Source organism: Aspergillus japonicus, assembly GCF_003184785.1.
Source record: "Aspergillus japonicus CBS 114.51 unplaced genomic scaffold BO86scaffold_14, whole genome shotgun sequence".
NCBI classification, from domain to species: Eukaryota; Fungi; Ascomycota; class Eurotiomycetes; order Eurotiales; family Aspergillaceae; genus Aspergillus; species Aspergillus japonicus.
Window position 1 is genome coordinate 247285 of NW_020291651.1, and position 12040 is coordinate 259324.

Here is a 12040-nt window from a genome sequence, read left to right on the forward strand (position 1 = left end):
TATGTGGATGTATATGGTTTGTCGAGTCCGAATCGTTATATGATGAAGGGTGAACTCGACTAGCGAGATAACCTCAAAAGACCTTGACTGCCTTCGTGCTTATTACGGTCACGTCCCTCCCCCTATTTCCTCTCCTGGTCTCTCCTTCCCCACCCAACAACCAATGTCGGCGGCAAAGCAGTGACAACACCCACTAACTAGTCTTCAGTCCGTTCCATCCCCTTTCCCCTGCTTTCACCCATCAAGGGACTGATCTCGTCTCCGCGAATATTTAGGCCCAAATTTAGATATCGGCCCGCGGACCTTTCACTCCGAGGTTGCTCCAATCCTTCACTTCGCTATTCCATACCGTCATCGTCAAGCATTCAGACGAGTGCACTGGAACAGTTCATTGCTCATTACCCGCCATCTCCCAATATCGGCTTGATTCCTCCGGAACGTCGCCCCGTCCCAAAGTGCCTCTTACCTTGCCTGCCGTGCTCATGCAGCATCTCCGGCTTTTCGCTTCGATAGCGGCTCAAGATCGTTCAACCTTTGCTGAACAGCGGCCGCAGTGGGCGGGGGTGACTCGAAGCAGTATGATATGGATATGAACGGACAATCGAATGAAAACCAGTCGCACGAGATGCAAGGATCAACCGAGCTAAACCCCCTGATGACGCCTCCCTCAATGTCGCCAGTTATCTCTTTACAGTCGATGTCAGAAAGGCGACCGGGTCAACGTACAATGCCGCGCACTTCATCGATCGACTCTGCGATATCCTCACTGTCATCTGCTTCACAGACTAACAAATCTTCATTCGACGCGAATACTTTGAGTCAGGCTGACATTGGAAATTTGATAGCTACTGCGGGATCGGCTGAAGCTGTTATCATACACCTTCTGAAAGAAAAGCATCATGCAGCATCACAAAACTCTCAGCTCTGGAGGCTAGTGGACAAGCAGCGCACGCTCATATTGGGACTAAATAAAGATCTTGAACGCGCTACGAAGGAAAAGGAGCGATACAGAAAGAAGGTCAAAGAATTACAAAGCCTGCCACCGCCGCTACCGAACCCGACCAGCGAATTCATGTCATCACCTCAGGCGATTGATGGAGCCACTAAGTCCAGCCAAGAGAAATCTAAAGAGGCTCAATGGGAGTATCAAGCAGCCCTAGCGGATGATGCAGTCCTCGATGGTCATCAAAGCAACAATCGCTTGCACAATGTCCTTGCGATTGACAAGCAAACTACTTTCGAGCCGGTCGAGCCCCCTGAACAGCATACGGACCGAAGCATTGTAACCCACGGCTACCAATCGTCCTCTAACCTCCGTCAGGGGTTGTCCACAATCAACCAAGATTACCTTGCAAGCACTGGCTCGGTCGGAGATGATCGTAGACCTAGCAGCGACAGGTCACAAAGAACGTCTCAACCATTTCGAAAGCCTCCTCCAGCGCCACTCAACCTCGGACAAGCTGATCATATACCTCCTTACAATATAGAAGATTCTGATTCGGGCTCCGAGTATGAGGATATTTCGGCAGTGGAGGAGTTCCCGGCAACCCGCGGCAGGAGACGAACGAGAGACGAAGATGACGAGAATCGTGAGGCGCTTTATGCAACAGACAAGGATACTACTCATAAAAGCTTGGTTAAGACAGCACACAGCCTACCGTCAGATCAACAACAGTTACAGCCTGTCAATTACGCGGATTCCCGTCACTCGAGTCATCCAGTGGCACGTTCAAGGTCACTTAAAGGTCATCCTACAATCGCCATTCCAAAGAGTCCTGGACTGCCATTAAGCCCAAGACCTGAAGATCGCCCTCTTGGATCCCCTTTGCCGCGTTTACCTAGAGAGACCCCCGCGTCTCTAGTTTCCTTGCCCAAGTCTTCGGAGAGCACACTCTCTGGATTAGCGCTTTCTCCTCGCATTGCCAGCCACCCAACTCTATCTGCTGCAGGTCCTTACACCACCACGGATGACTGCGCTGTGTATGGTTCAGCTCCTGTCGACTCTCTCGGTCAACAACTACCTTCAATCGATGGAGCTGTTAGGGCAGATGCATCTCAGTCTCCTTGGAGAGGTATTGGTGTCTACCAAGGCCTTGTCTCGATGAACCATCCAGACCTCTTGTTACCACCTAACGCACTGCCCCTGGTTCATGTCAAAGTCTCGTCTTCACGCCTGCGGCCCTCCCGCAACAGTTACCTGGCTCCGAGGCCATTGGAAGAGGAGCCAGTCTTTACTTTAGGTGTGTTTTCTAGGTCTGGGAAAGAAGAGCTCTGGCGCGTTGAAAAGGTCATTGCAGCTCTTCCTCTTCTTGACCAGAATCTAAGGCAGCTGGGCTTCGGGGGAGGCAGGTTACCAGATAGGTCAATATTTAGCGGACACTCACCTGCCAAAGTCGATGCGAGACGTGCCGCACTTAACTCCTATTTCGAATCACTTCTTGATACGCCAATGGATGAGAAGGCAGCAGTGGTTATATGTCAATTCCTTACTTCCGATGCCATAGAAGCTCGGGACGACGAGACAAGCCTGCTTAAAGGGAACAATCTAGGTGGCATTGAGATTCGGCGAGGTCCGGACGGCAAACCTCGCAAAGAGGGTTATTTGACAAAGAGAGGAAAGAATTTTGGTGGATGGAAAGCTAGATACTTTGTTCTGCACGGCCCTGAGCTTAAGTATTTCGAGTCGCCAGGTGGCCCTCATCTAGGAACCATCAGGATCAGCAACGCCCAGATTGGCAAGCAGTCTCAAAATTCAAGTAGCCAGCCGGATTCTCCTTCTCGCGTTGAGGAAGACACCGAGAATCAGTACCGGCATGCCTTTCTCATACTTGAGCCGAAGAAGAAAGATTCCACCGCTCTTGTTCGTCACGTTTTGTGCGCTGAGAGCGATGAAGAAAGGGATACGTGGGTTGACGCGCTCCTGGAGTACGTTGACGCACGAACCGAGGACAAAGATGGGCCTTACAGCACGCCCTCCAGAGTCCAAACGCCTTTGGGGAAGTCCGCTGCGAACGCGCCTGCAAAGTCTAGGCTGTTTGCCAACGCAAGCTACAAAAAACAAAACAAGGGCCTCGAGAACTCGGATGTGGAGGGTCTCGACGCTGTTCAAGGATTCAGTTATGATGATGCTGTTCCTGCCGAACCACCAGTTATTGGACCCTCCGTGGACAAGCAGGCCCCTAGATCACCTCTAGTCTTTTCAGGGCTACCGACAGATGGTCAAGATGCCAGTCAGGACTATGGCCAATCCTCGGCAAAAATCATATCTGGTCCTACCAACGGAGCTGTGATACAGGACGCAGGGGCCTGGGGCAATAAGACCGTAACAAGTGTCAAAGAGAAGAAACGGAGTATATGGGGATTCCGCACGAGATCATCGATGGATCTAGCCTCACAGCTTCAGGCAGCCTATGATGGCTCAACATCTCAAATATTTAATACATTTGAGAAAAGGGACTCTACTAGACCCGTTTTCGGTCTATCCTTGGCCGAGGCCGTGGAATTGTGCGCGCCTCGGGGCCTTGATGTTGGATTACCAGCTGTGGTTTATCGCTGCATAGAGTATCTGAAAGCGAAGGGTGCAGAGTCGGAGGAGGGGATCTTCCGTCTGAGTGGTTCCAATGTCGTTGTGAAAGCACTAAAGGAACGTTTCAATAATGAGGGCGACGTGGATTTCCTGGCCGATGATGAGTACCATGATGTGCATGCTATTGCATCTCTTTTCAAACAATACCTCCGGGAGCTTCCTACGACCGTCCTAACCCGTGAATTGCACTTGGATTTTCTGCGAGTCCTCGGTGAGTAATTATTGACTTTATAGCTTTGAGATCGTCGCTCATCATATATCTAGAACTTCAGGAGAAGAAACAGAAGATCGCAGCATTCAATGTCCTTGTCCACCGATTACCCAAGCCGAATCTTGCTTTGCTACGTGCATTGGCTCAGTTTCTGATGATCATTGTGAACAATTCCGACATAAATAAGATGACGATCAGAAATGTCGGCATTGTTTTCGCACCCACCCTCAACATACCAGCGCCAGTCTTCTCCACTTTTCTCACTGATTATGAAGAGATCTTTAATGAGACACCAGTTTCTGGTGATGAGTCACTGGAGTCTCGTGATGACTATGCCGCCATTCCAGAAGAGTCCCGTCCTCCTTACCATCAGGTGCTGCCAGATGCAGCTACATCCAAATTTAGTCGGACAGGGATTCAGGAGCAACCGGGTTTTACACAGGATGCTTCTATGCTATCAGAGTGTATGTCTAGCTTCACGCAACAGAGCTACGAGATATCCAGTAGTAATGCTAGGTCCGAGGTGTCCCAATCAAACCGGTCGATGCTGTCGCCGAATATTGACCACACGCGTTCTACGAAGTCCAAAAGGAGAGAAAGCTCTCTCCTGTTTATGGATATCAACAACCATACCTTTTCACCTCCATTGCAAGATGACTATAACTGAAATTACCGGGCGTTGGGGTCAGCTTCGCGGCGAGGCAGGCTCTGCATGCTGTGAAGTCCACTGCACATTCTACCCCACTCACCCAGTCCGTGATTGGTTACTGTCTATATACTCTTCAGTACCTTTATCATGCTTGATGCTATATGGCTCGTCTCCTTACGCCTTTCCTCCGTCTGCTTAAATTTTCTGCTTTGTCGGTTGCTGGTTGCTTGGCATTCGATTTTCGGTTCTCTCATCCATCGAACTCACCTAGCATGTATCTGTTCTAAAGACCAGCTTTATGGTCCAACGAATACAAAATGACTGTATGTTTAGCCTGGCAACACTTGACAGGCACGGCAATGAAACGTTTAATACTAATGATAATATGAGAATGGCTTTTTGTACACTCCCTAGAAGCCGGCCAACAAAGAGCTCCATGGAATGTTGGTACTGACTTGGATGGGCGTATTCTACCGATCTGCGCAGGTCTTTTCAGATTCGACAAAGCGAGGTTCAGAGACCGTACCTATACCCCTAGCCTTTCAATTGAAAATTTGGTTTCTGCCCGTCGTGCCTACACGTTTCAAATGCATCGCAGCTTCTCCTCGGCTTCTCTTTCTCTTGTTCATACATGTCTTCTCATTGCAGCAAATTATATGTGCCCGAGTCACTTTTGAAGACTACAAGCTCGTTCTTTTAAGTGGTACCTTAGCCTTATTTAAACATACCCTTTCCTAGTGAAAGCCGATGAGCGGATCATAACCTCTATTCAATAGATTCCATGATCACTTCTATCGTAGATGGACATAGGGGATAAATCAACTTGTGCCATAAAGGTGCAAAGTATATTGCATGTAGATATTGGGCAGAAAGACATGTATCAAAGACCTAGAATCTCTTCGACCGTTCACCTTTCCAAAATCCCATCAATTCCCCGTTTTCACTCACCCAATTCCGGAAGCCATCCACCAACGCCTTCGCCATTCCCTTATTCTTAGACCTGCTATCTGATGACAAAGCGTTGCTGGTGAATGCAGAGCCAGGAACGTGCTCCCCTGTCACATACTCGGAACCCATGCTAGGCAAAACGTTTTCCCCAGCACTTAAGCTGACGAAAAGCGCAAAAGGGACCAGCCAAACACATAATCCGAAGTATGATGCCACTTCAGTGAAAGTTGGCATATCTTCGACGTTGACTTGATATGGGTGTCGCCAGCTTGTTGGGCTTCGTGTCGAGGGCAATGGCTGTGAAAAGTGGCGAAACCAGAGCCAGTGATTCAAGCCCACGAGAATACACGACAAGATGAAGAAGGGGTCGGATAATTTCACAATTGGGAAGCGGCGCAGGTTGCTGGCATATACAAGGTGGGAGCCGATACTAAGGGCTGAGAGGCCGAGAGGAAACCGATCAAACACGACGAGAAGCATCTGAACGAGGATTATACCGTAAATCAGCCGGGACAGTAACCGACGCGCAAGGACGGTGTGTTCCTCCACGAGCTCTGACAGGTAATATAGCCCCGAAGCTAGAGTAAGTTAATACTGGAGCCAAACTTCCGACTCTCCGGAACCCAGGGGTATACGGCGGACAGCATCAGCGTCGTTCCCATTTGTCGTACTTTGTACGTACCTATTGCTAGGGTGAGGAAAGCAAATCCTACAATCACCCCCAAGTACCCTACAAGCGGAAAAATCCACATGATCTGTATTGGCAGTGGGCGCAGGCTGGGACTCTGGAGTCTTCTTGTTCTCTCGAGGGAATTCAAACAGTTGGTCAGATCACAGCAGCAAGCGGCTCGGTTTTCTGGACTGAGGTTAAGATGGAGAAATGACTTTGAAAGCTCTCGCAGTCACATAGAGAAAGCTAATTTTAGCTACCGCTGCCACCGAGGATGAAAAGGAGGATGAAAGCAGGTGGCATAGATATGCTGCATGCGTGTCATGGCGGAGTTCCATACAGGGTCGGGTCGGTGCGGGCCCGCAGGCGGCCAGGGAATTTCCGTTTTTTTTTCTTCTGTGCCGCCGACAGCTAACTAACTTCAAACCCCAACTTAAGTTTTGTCTAAGACCTCCTTGGGAACATTTGAGTTTTCCAGTGGTTCTATCTTTCTCTCATCGGCAGCGAGATACAATCCCCAGTCTATCATTTTTATCACAGAGGGACCCTCTGTTATCGTCATAGTCAATCATGTCACGTCCCGAAGACATCCTGTATGTTCTGCACTACTGTCTCCGTCTACCTGATACTAACATTAATGACTATTATAGACCCCCCGATTTATATTATAATGACCGCGAAGCGTCATTATACACCTCCAACTCGAGAATCAAAAGAGTGCAAGCAGAGATGACGCACAGAGCACTTGAGCTCCTCGATCTACGAACCCCATCCCTTATATTAGACGCTGGTTGCGGCTCTGGTCTCTCGAGTGAAATAATATCTGCAGGCGGTCACCAAGTCATCGGCCTTGATATTTCAGCTTCAATGCTTGATATAGCGGTTCAGCGCGATATAGGAAGCGACCTATTCCTTTCCGATCTCGGCCAGGGTGTGCCATTACGCGCCGGATCACTAGACGCAGCGATCAGCATCAGTGCAATCCAATGGCTGTGCAATGCAGAATCGAGTGATGTCAGCGCTGAGGGCCGATTGCGGAGATTCTTCGAGGGCCTCTATGCTAGTCTTCGACGCGGGGGCCGCGCAGTCTGTCAATTCTACCCAAAGAATGATGCTCAGCGAAGCATGATCAGTGGAGCCGCTATGAAGGCCGGTTTTGGTGCAGGTATCCTAGAAGATGATCCCGGCACGAAGAACAGCAAGTTGTACCTCGTTCTCACTGTTGGTGGTGGCGGGCTGCAGGGTGACATTACCGGGGTTGTGAATGGCATGAGCGATGTCGATGTCCTTGATGCCAGAAAAAGCGCCACTGAAAAGGGGCGAGTACTCCCCTCTCGGAAAGGCGACAAGGCTTGGATTTTGCGTAAGAAAGAACAAATGACCCGGAAGGGTAAGGTGGTCAAAGCAAATTCGAAATACACTGGCAGAAAACGGCGCCCTGCATTTTGATCGCATTTCACGTGGCCTGCTCGAGTTTTCCGCGCAGGACATCAATCCTTTTATTGTTACAAACAGATTTTTTCTGCAGATTGTGGCATCAACTAAGGCATAGCCACCTTGGCTAGTTGCACCGAGTCTGTCAAAGTAGCAGCTCATATCAAAGCCGGCTTGACGCACGGAAAGGGTGGATAACAACATCTGCCTGGCTTTTGCATTGCATGTGATGCAGTGCAATTTGCTTCGTTGGGAATTATTCCTCCCGGTCTTTTGACCAGCTCATTTGAAGTGAGCGGTCTGAATTAACCGAGACCCTGAATTTACGCATAAGTTTGGGTATTTGTTCACTCTGCCAGTGGATTATAGCTCTAAATTAGCGGATTGCTGTTAAGGGTTCAAATGTGCAGGTTAGTAGACAGCTGGGAATCCTTCATGGGTCGCTGTTTTGTGTCACGTTCGTCCTGTGTGCTGTTCTACGATCTTGTCCAAGGATTTATATTGTGCAGGACAATATGGTGGTGTACATGTGGATGATAAGAACATATAGCGACAGTACCAGAAATGAGCATAGTCTACCAGACAAGGAATAGATTAACAGTGAACGGGCCTATACAAGCTCTCATCATCATAATAGTAGCAAGTTCAAAGAGAAAGCTCTTTACAAAGCAGCCTCCATTTTGTCAAGAACAGCTCTGGTAAACTCGTGGGTGGTGGCCTGACCACCCATGTCACGAGTTCTTGTTTTACTGATGAACGAAGCATTAGTCAAAAGTCCGCAATGACTCTGGGACTAGCGAGAAAACGACTTACCCTTCACCGATCACGTCATACACCGCCTTCGAGATCCTGTTCGCGTGGTCATCTAGACCAATGTGGCGAAGAAGCATAGATCCGGACAGAATCATGGCGCTGGGGTTCGCTTGATCTTTGCCCTTGATATCAAGGCCGACGTGGCGACATCCGGGCTCAAACACAGCGACGTCACGACCCATGTTGCAGCCAGGAACCACACCAGGACCACCAACGAGGGCAGCACCAATGTTAGAGAGGATACCACCGTACAGGTTAGGCATGACCATCACATCAAACTGCTGGGGGCGCGAGACAGCCTGCATGGAGGCGTTATCAACAATCATGTCGTTGACCTCCAAAGTTGGGTAGTTCTCAGCAACCTTGTGGAAGGTGCTGCGGAACAGACCATCCGCAAGTTTCATAATGTTAGCCTTGTGGATGCAGGTGACCTTCTTCCTGTTATTGGCAAGAGCGAAACCAAAGGCGAACTTGGCGATGCGCTCAGACTTGGCACGAGTGATAATCTTCAGTGACTCCACAACACCTTGCACGGACTGGTGTTCAAGGCCGGAGTATTCACCCTCAGTATTCTCACGGATGATGCACAGATCAACGTTCTCGTGGCGTGTCTTGTAGCCAGGAATATTCTTAATGAGGACAACCGACGCGAAGATATCGAGCTCCTGACGAAGAGCAACGTTGAATGACTGGTGACCGGAGCGCTCAACGGGAGTGAACAAGATACCCTTGAGACCCAGCTTGTTCCGTCGCAGCGATGCGATGGACTCCTTGAAGAGTTCCTCCGAGTGCTTATTGCCGGTGTCCACACCACTAACATCCACTTGCTCCCACTCAATGGGGACATTGTCGGCCTTGAAAATTGTTTTCACCGACTCAGCAACTTCAGCGCCGATTCCGTCGCCTGTGATAATAGTTGATTTCAGGTCAGTATCCGACACAGGGTGGTGAGGAGCGAAGCAAAAGGATGGCCGGAGCCAAATATAGGCGGCGATGATGGATGGATCTTGGAGAAATATTGGGGTCAAAGTACCTGGAATGAGTGTGACGGTGTACTTGCCGCCATATTTGGTCGGCTTGAAAATGTCCGACTGAACGCTAGCAAAGGCTGGCGGCGGAAGGTTAGCCACAGATAATCGTTGACAGACCGTGTCGAAGGCTCAGCAGGAGTTGACACACATCTAACGGGGATAGAGGAGCGGGCAAGGTTGGGCACCGCAACGCGACGAAGGAGAGACTGTCATAGAGGCGTTAATAGGCGAATGTAGCAAGGCAAATGGGAGAGATAAGTTATTGCGCTTGTTCACAGGTGACACAGGTGAGAACGTAGCAGAAGAGAGAAAGAAGAACAAAATCCGTTTGGAGAAAGCCGGCTTTGGGCCATCTGTTCCCACAGTCTTTGTTTAAAGTGCTGGGTCGGAAGGGAATGAAGTGCGGCCCAATAGGCAAGCATGCAAAAGGATTCATTGATCAACTGATGCAGGGAAGAAAGAAAGCAAAGATTCATGGGTTTTCTTCATTGACTTACATGCGCAGGCTGCGCTGTCCGGAGAGAGAACATTTTGGCGGAGCAGAGGTGAACAAAAAGAAGGGCAAGGAGAGGAGAGGCGCGGAAAAGCACTGGTTTGGCAAAGAGAACGGGAAGGAGAAAGAGACGGAGGACGGCAAGAAAAGAGCGAGGCGAGGGAGGAGAGATGCACGAGACGCCGGAAAAAACGGGCGGATCGTCTCGGCATCCACCATGACCTTTTCCTTTTTCCCTGACAACAGCACGGGCCGATCTTATCTCTTGCCTAGTGCCTGGCTGGAGCTGCTAACCTTGAACTAACTTACAGGCTACGTAATTAGATTGAGCATCTCTCCTCAATACAACAAGAATGTGTTAAGTAGGTGATTTTGACTGTCTCCTAGTTCATAGTTTTCCAGAGCTGACTGCCAAAGTATCCGGTGTCGTTCCTCCCGCAGCGCTGATAAATGCTATCATTTCTTGGACCCACGCGTTTAGATTCCTGCACCGGATACCAATGGACGCAGTCTGTGGTACTGTACATCTATCCCATTCATTATCTCTCTAAGATCTGAATAACTGGATGTTCGAATGTGAATTTTTCTTCCAGCTTAATCAACTTGAACTTATTGAGGGCTGAATTGGGAAAGGTTTGGCTGATCCCATTATTTCTTGTTCTCTTTAACACACCTTTGAACCTCATCTCTATTCAGACCCTGATCGAGCGAACGGCAGGGATCTCAAGAACCACAAGGCGACATGCAATGCTACTCTCATTTTTCACTATACTCAAAGTCTCGGCTGGCCATTACCATACGAATGCTCTCTAGTACCAGATTCATGTGTCCGCCAAAAATATCAGGCTGCCGTCCTCTTACTTATTTGACAGCAGAAAAGAAACACTCTGGTCCATGCCATTGGCTCTTCTTCATGTCTCCATGATTGACGCTCCTTTTCTATTCTTTCCTTCTAGTCCCCAACAGGGCCATCAGTTTTGCCTTCGCCAACATATTTTGTGGGTCCACTAATCTAATCAATAGAAACCATTCTATTGAAACGCCTATTCAATGATCATGGCAGCACCTTTCGCTATGTGCAAGTCACTCGTATATAAGATGCTTCTCCCTTCCGCACTGCCATGGTCTGTACGGTGCCAGAAAACAAGCAAATCTGTCATATCTGTCCATTCAAAAACAAATCAAACAAAATACCATTTTTTGCCTCTGCCAACCTTCAACCGCCGCCATGAAGCTCCTATCCTTGATGCTTGCCACTCTTGCTGCCACCACTGTGCAAGCTGTCAGTGTGCAAAAGTGGTGCTATCTCCCTGGCCAGCCTTGTGCCATGATGAAGCGTGCGGCTGATGTAACTGGAGAAGTCAAACGCTCAGCTGATGCCTTGGCCGAGGCTATGGCAGAGGCTTCTCCAGCCAAGTTGCAGAAATGGTGCTACCTGCCTGGCCAACCATGCCAGAAGATCAAGCGAGCCGCTGAGGCTGTCGATGAGGTCAAACGCTCCGCTGATGCTCTTGCAGAGGCCATGGCAGCACTCGATGACGAGTAGCGTGCCCCAGCGTGGCATGTCGAAGTGGCCGTTTCCTCGGCCACGGCTTCTGCCCTTCCAGGGCCTGGAAGGCATCTACACGTTTCTTTCCTCTCTCGATTCTTTTCTTGCTATTACTTCGCTTCTCTCTGGAGATCAGATCGATTTATGCTACATATGCGATTTCTTGACGGTATTCCTGCCACGACCATGGGAGCTTTCGTTATACCAACCGGCAACAATCTCTACGATCCAAGAACATGGTATTCGCTGGGTCACTCGCTAACTCGATTCTCCGGTGCTGTCCATTCCTTGTGTGGTGGTAGTTGCGTCAAATTATTTCCTTCTTTCCCTCCTCCTCTCCTTCGGATCACGATCTTATTCATGACTCTTGCAGCCAGAAGTTGTGTGCCAGTGGGAAAGGGGCGGAGGATTGAACGAAAATGAGGCAACCCTTGGGTTAAGGTATCAAGGTGATCCAGCAGGATGGAGAAATAGTATATAAATTTGCTCTAGCATGTGCATAAACCTCTACTCCAATTTCCAATTCGTTCAGTGGGGTGGCACTAGTCGGAAAATAAAACCTCCTTCTCCTGGTCCCCATCAATCTCGCATAGGCATCATACGGCTCAGATTCTATCCGACATCACATTGCCTTAGAGATTCCATGGCTGATGACT

At 49.2% G+C, this 12040-nt stretch overlaps 5 protein-coding genes across 5 annotated transcripts; 3 read left to right on the forward strand and 2 right to left on the reverse strand.

Annotated features, from left to right (window-relative positions):
* The first annotated feature begins 323 nt into the window (after nucleotides 1-323).
* BO86DRAFT_49798 (GTPase-activating protein BEM3) lies at nucleotides 324-4676 on the forward strand. The gene is made up of 2 exons (XM_025677429.1): nucleotides 324-3797; nucleotides 3851-4676. The coding sequence occupies exons 1-2, from the start codon at nucleotides 584-586 to the stop codon at nucleotides 4462-4464; spliced, it is 3828 nt and encodes a 1275-aa protein (XP_025529303.1). The 5' UTR covers nucleotides 324-583; the 3' UTR covers nucleotides 4465-4676.
* A 582-nt stretch (nucleotides 4677-5258) lies between these two features.
* Nucleotides 5259-6419, reverse strand: BO86DRAFT_447163 (uncharacterized protein). The gene is made up of 2 exons (XM_025676567.1): nucleotides 6077-6419; nucleotides 5259-5972 (listed from the first exon to the last, which is right to left on the reverse strand). Exons 1-2 carry the CDS (start codon nucleotides 6144-6146, stop codon nucleotides 5335-5337), a joined length of 708 nt encoding a protein of 235 aa, XP_025529304.1. The 5' UTR covers nucleotides 6147-6419; the 3' UTR covers nucleotides 5259-5334.
* A 215-nt stretch (nucleotides 6420-6634) lies between these two features.
* On the forward strand, nucleotides 6635-7513 carry BO86DRAFT_377982 (18S rRNA methyltransferase BUD23; the record flags this gene model as incomplete). Its single annotated transcript, XM_025670602.1, has 2 exons — nucleotides 6635-6657; nucleotides 6715-7513. The coding sequence occupies 2 exons, from the start codon at nucleotides 6635-6637 to the stop codon at nucleotides 7511-7513; spliced, it is 822 nt and encodes a 273-aa protein (XP_025529305.1).
* A 386-nt stretch (nucleotides 7514-7899) lies between these two features.
* BO86DRAFT_359180 (isocitrate dehydrogenase (NAD(+)) IDH1) lies at nucleotides 7900-9968 on the reverse strand. The gene is made up of 5 exons (XM_025669771.1): nucleotides 9840-9968; nucleotides 9491-9548; nucleotides 9345-9419; nucleotides 8312-9215; nucleotides 7900-8247 (listed from the first exon to the last, which is right to left on the reverse strand). Exons 1-5 carry the CDS (start codon nucleotides 9870-9872, stop codon nucleotides 8160-8162), a joined length of 1158 nt encoding a protein of 385 aa, XP_025529306.1. The 5' UTR covers nucleotides 9873-9968; the 3' UTR covers nucleotides 7900-8159.
* Nucleotides 9969-11063: 1095 nt separating this feature from the next.
* BO86DRAFT_398135 (mating alpha-pheromone PpgA) lies at nucleotides 11064-11381 on the forward strand (the record flags this gene model as incomplete). The annotated part of the gene is made up of 1 exon (XM_025673528.1): nucleotides 11064-11381. One exon carries the CDS (start codon nucleotides 11064-11066, stop codon nucleotides 11379-11381), a length of 318 nt encoding a protein of 105 aa, XP_025529307.1.
* Nucleotides 11382-12040: the final 659 nt, after the last annotated feature.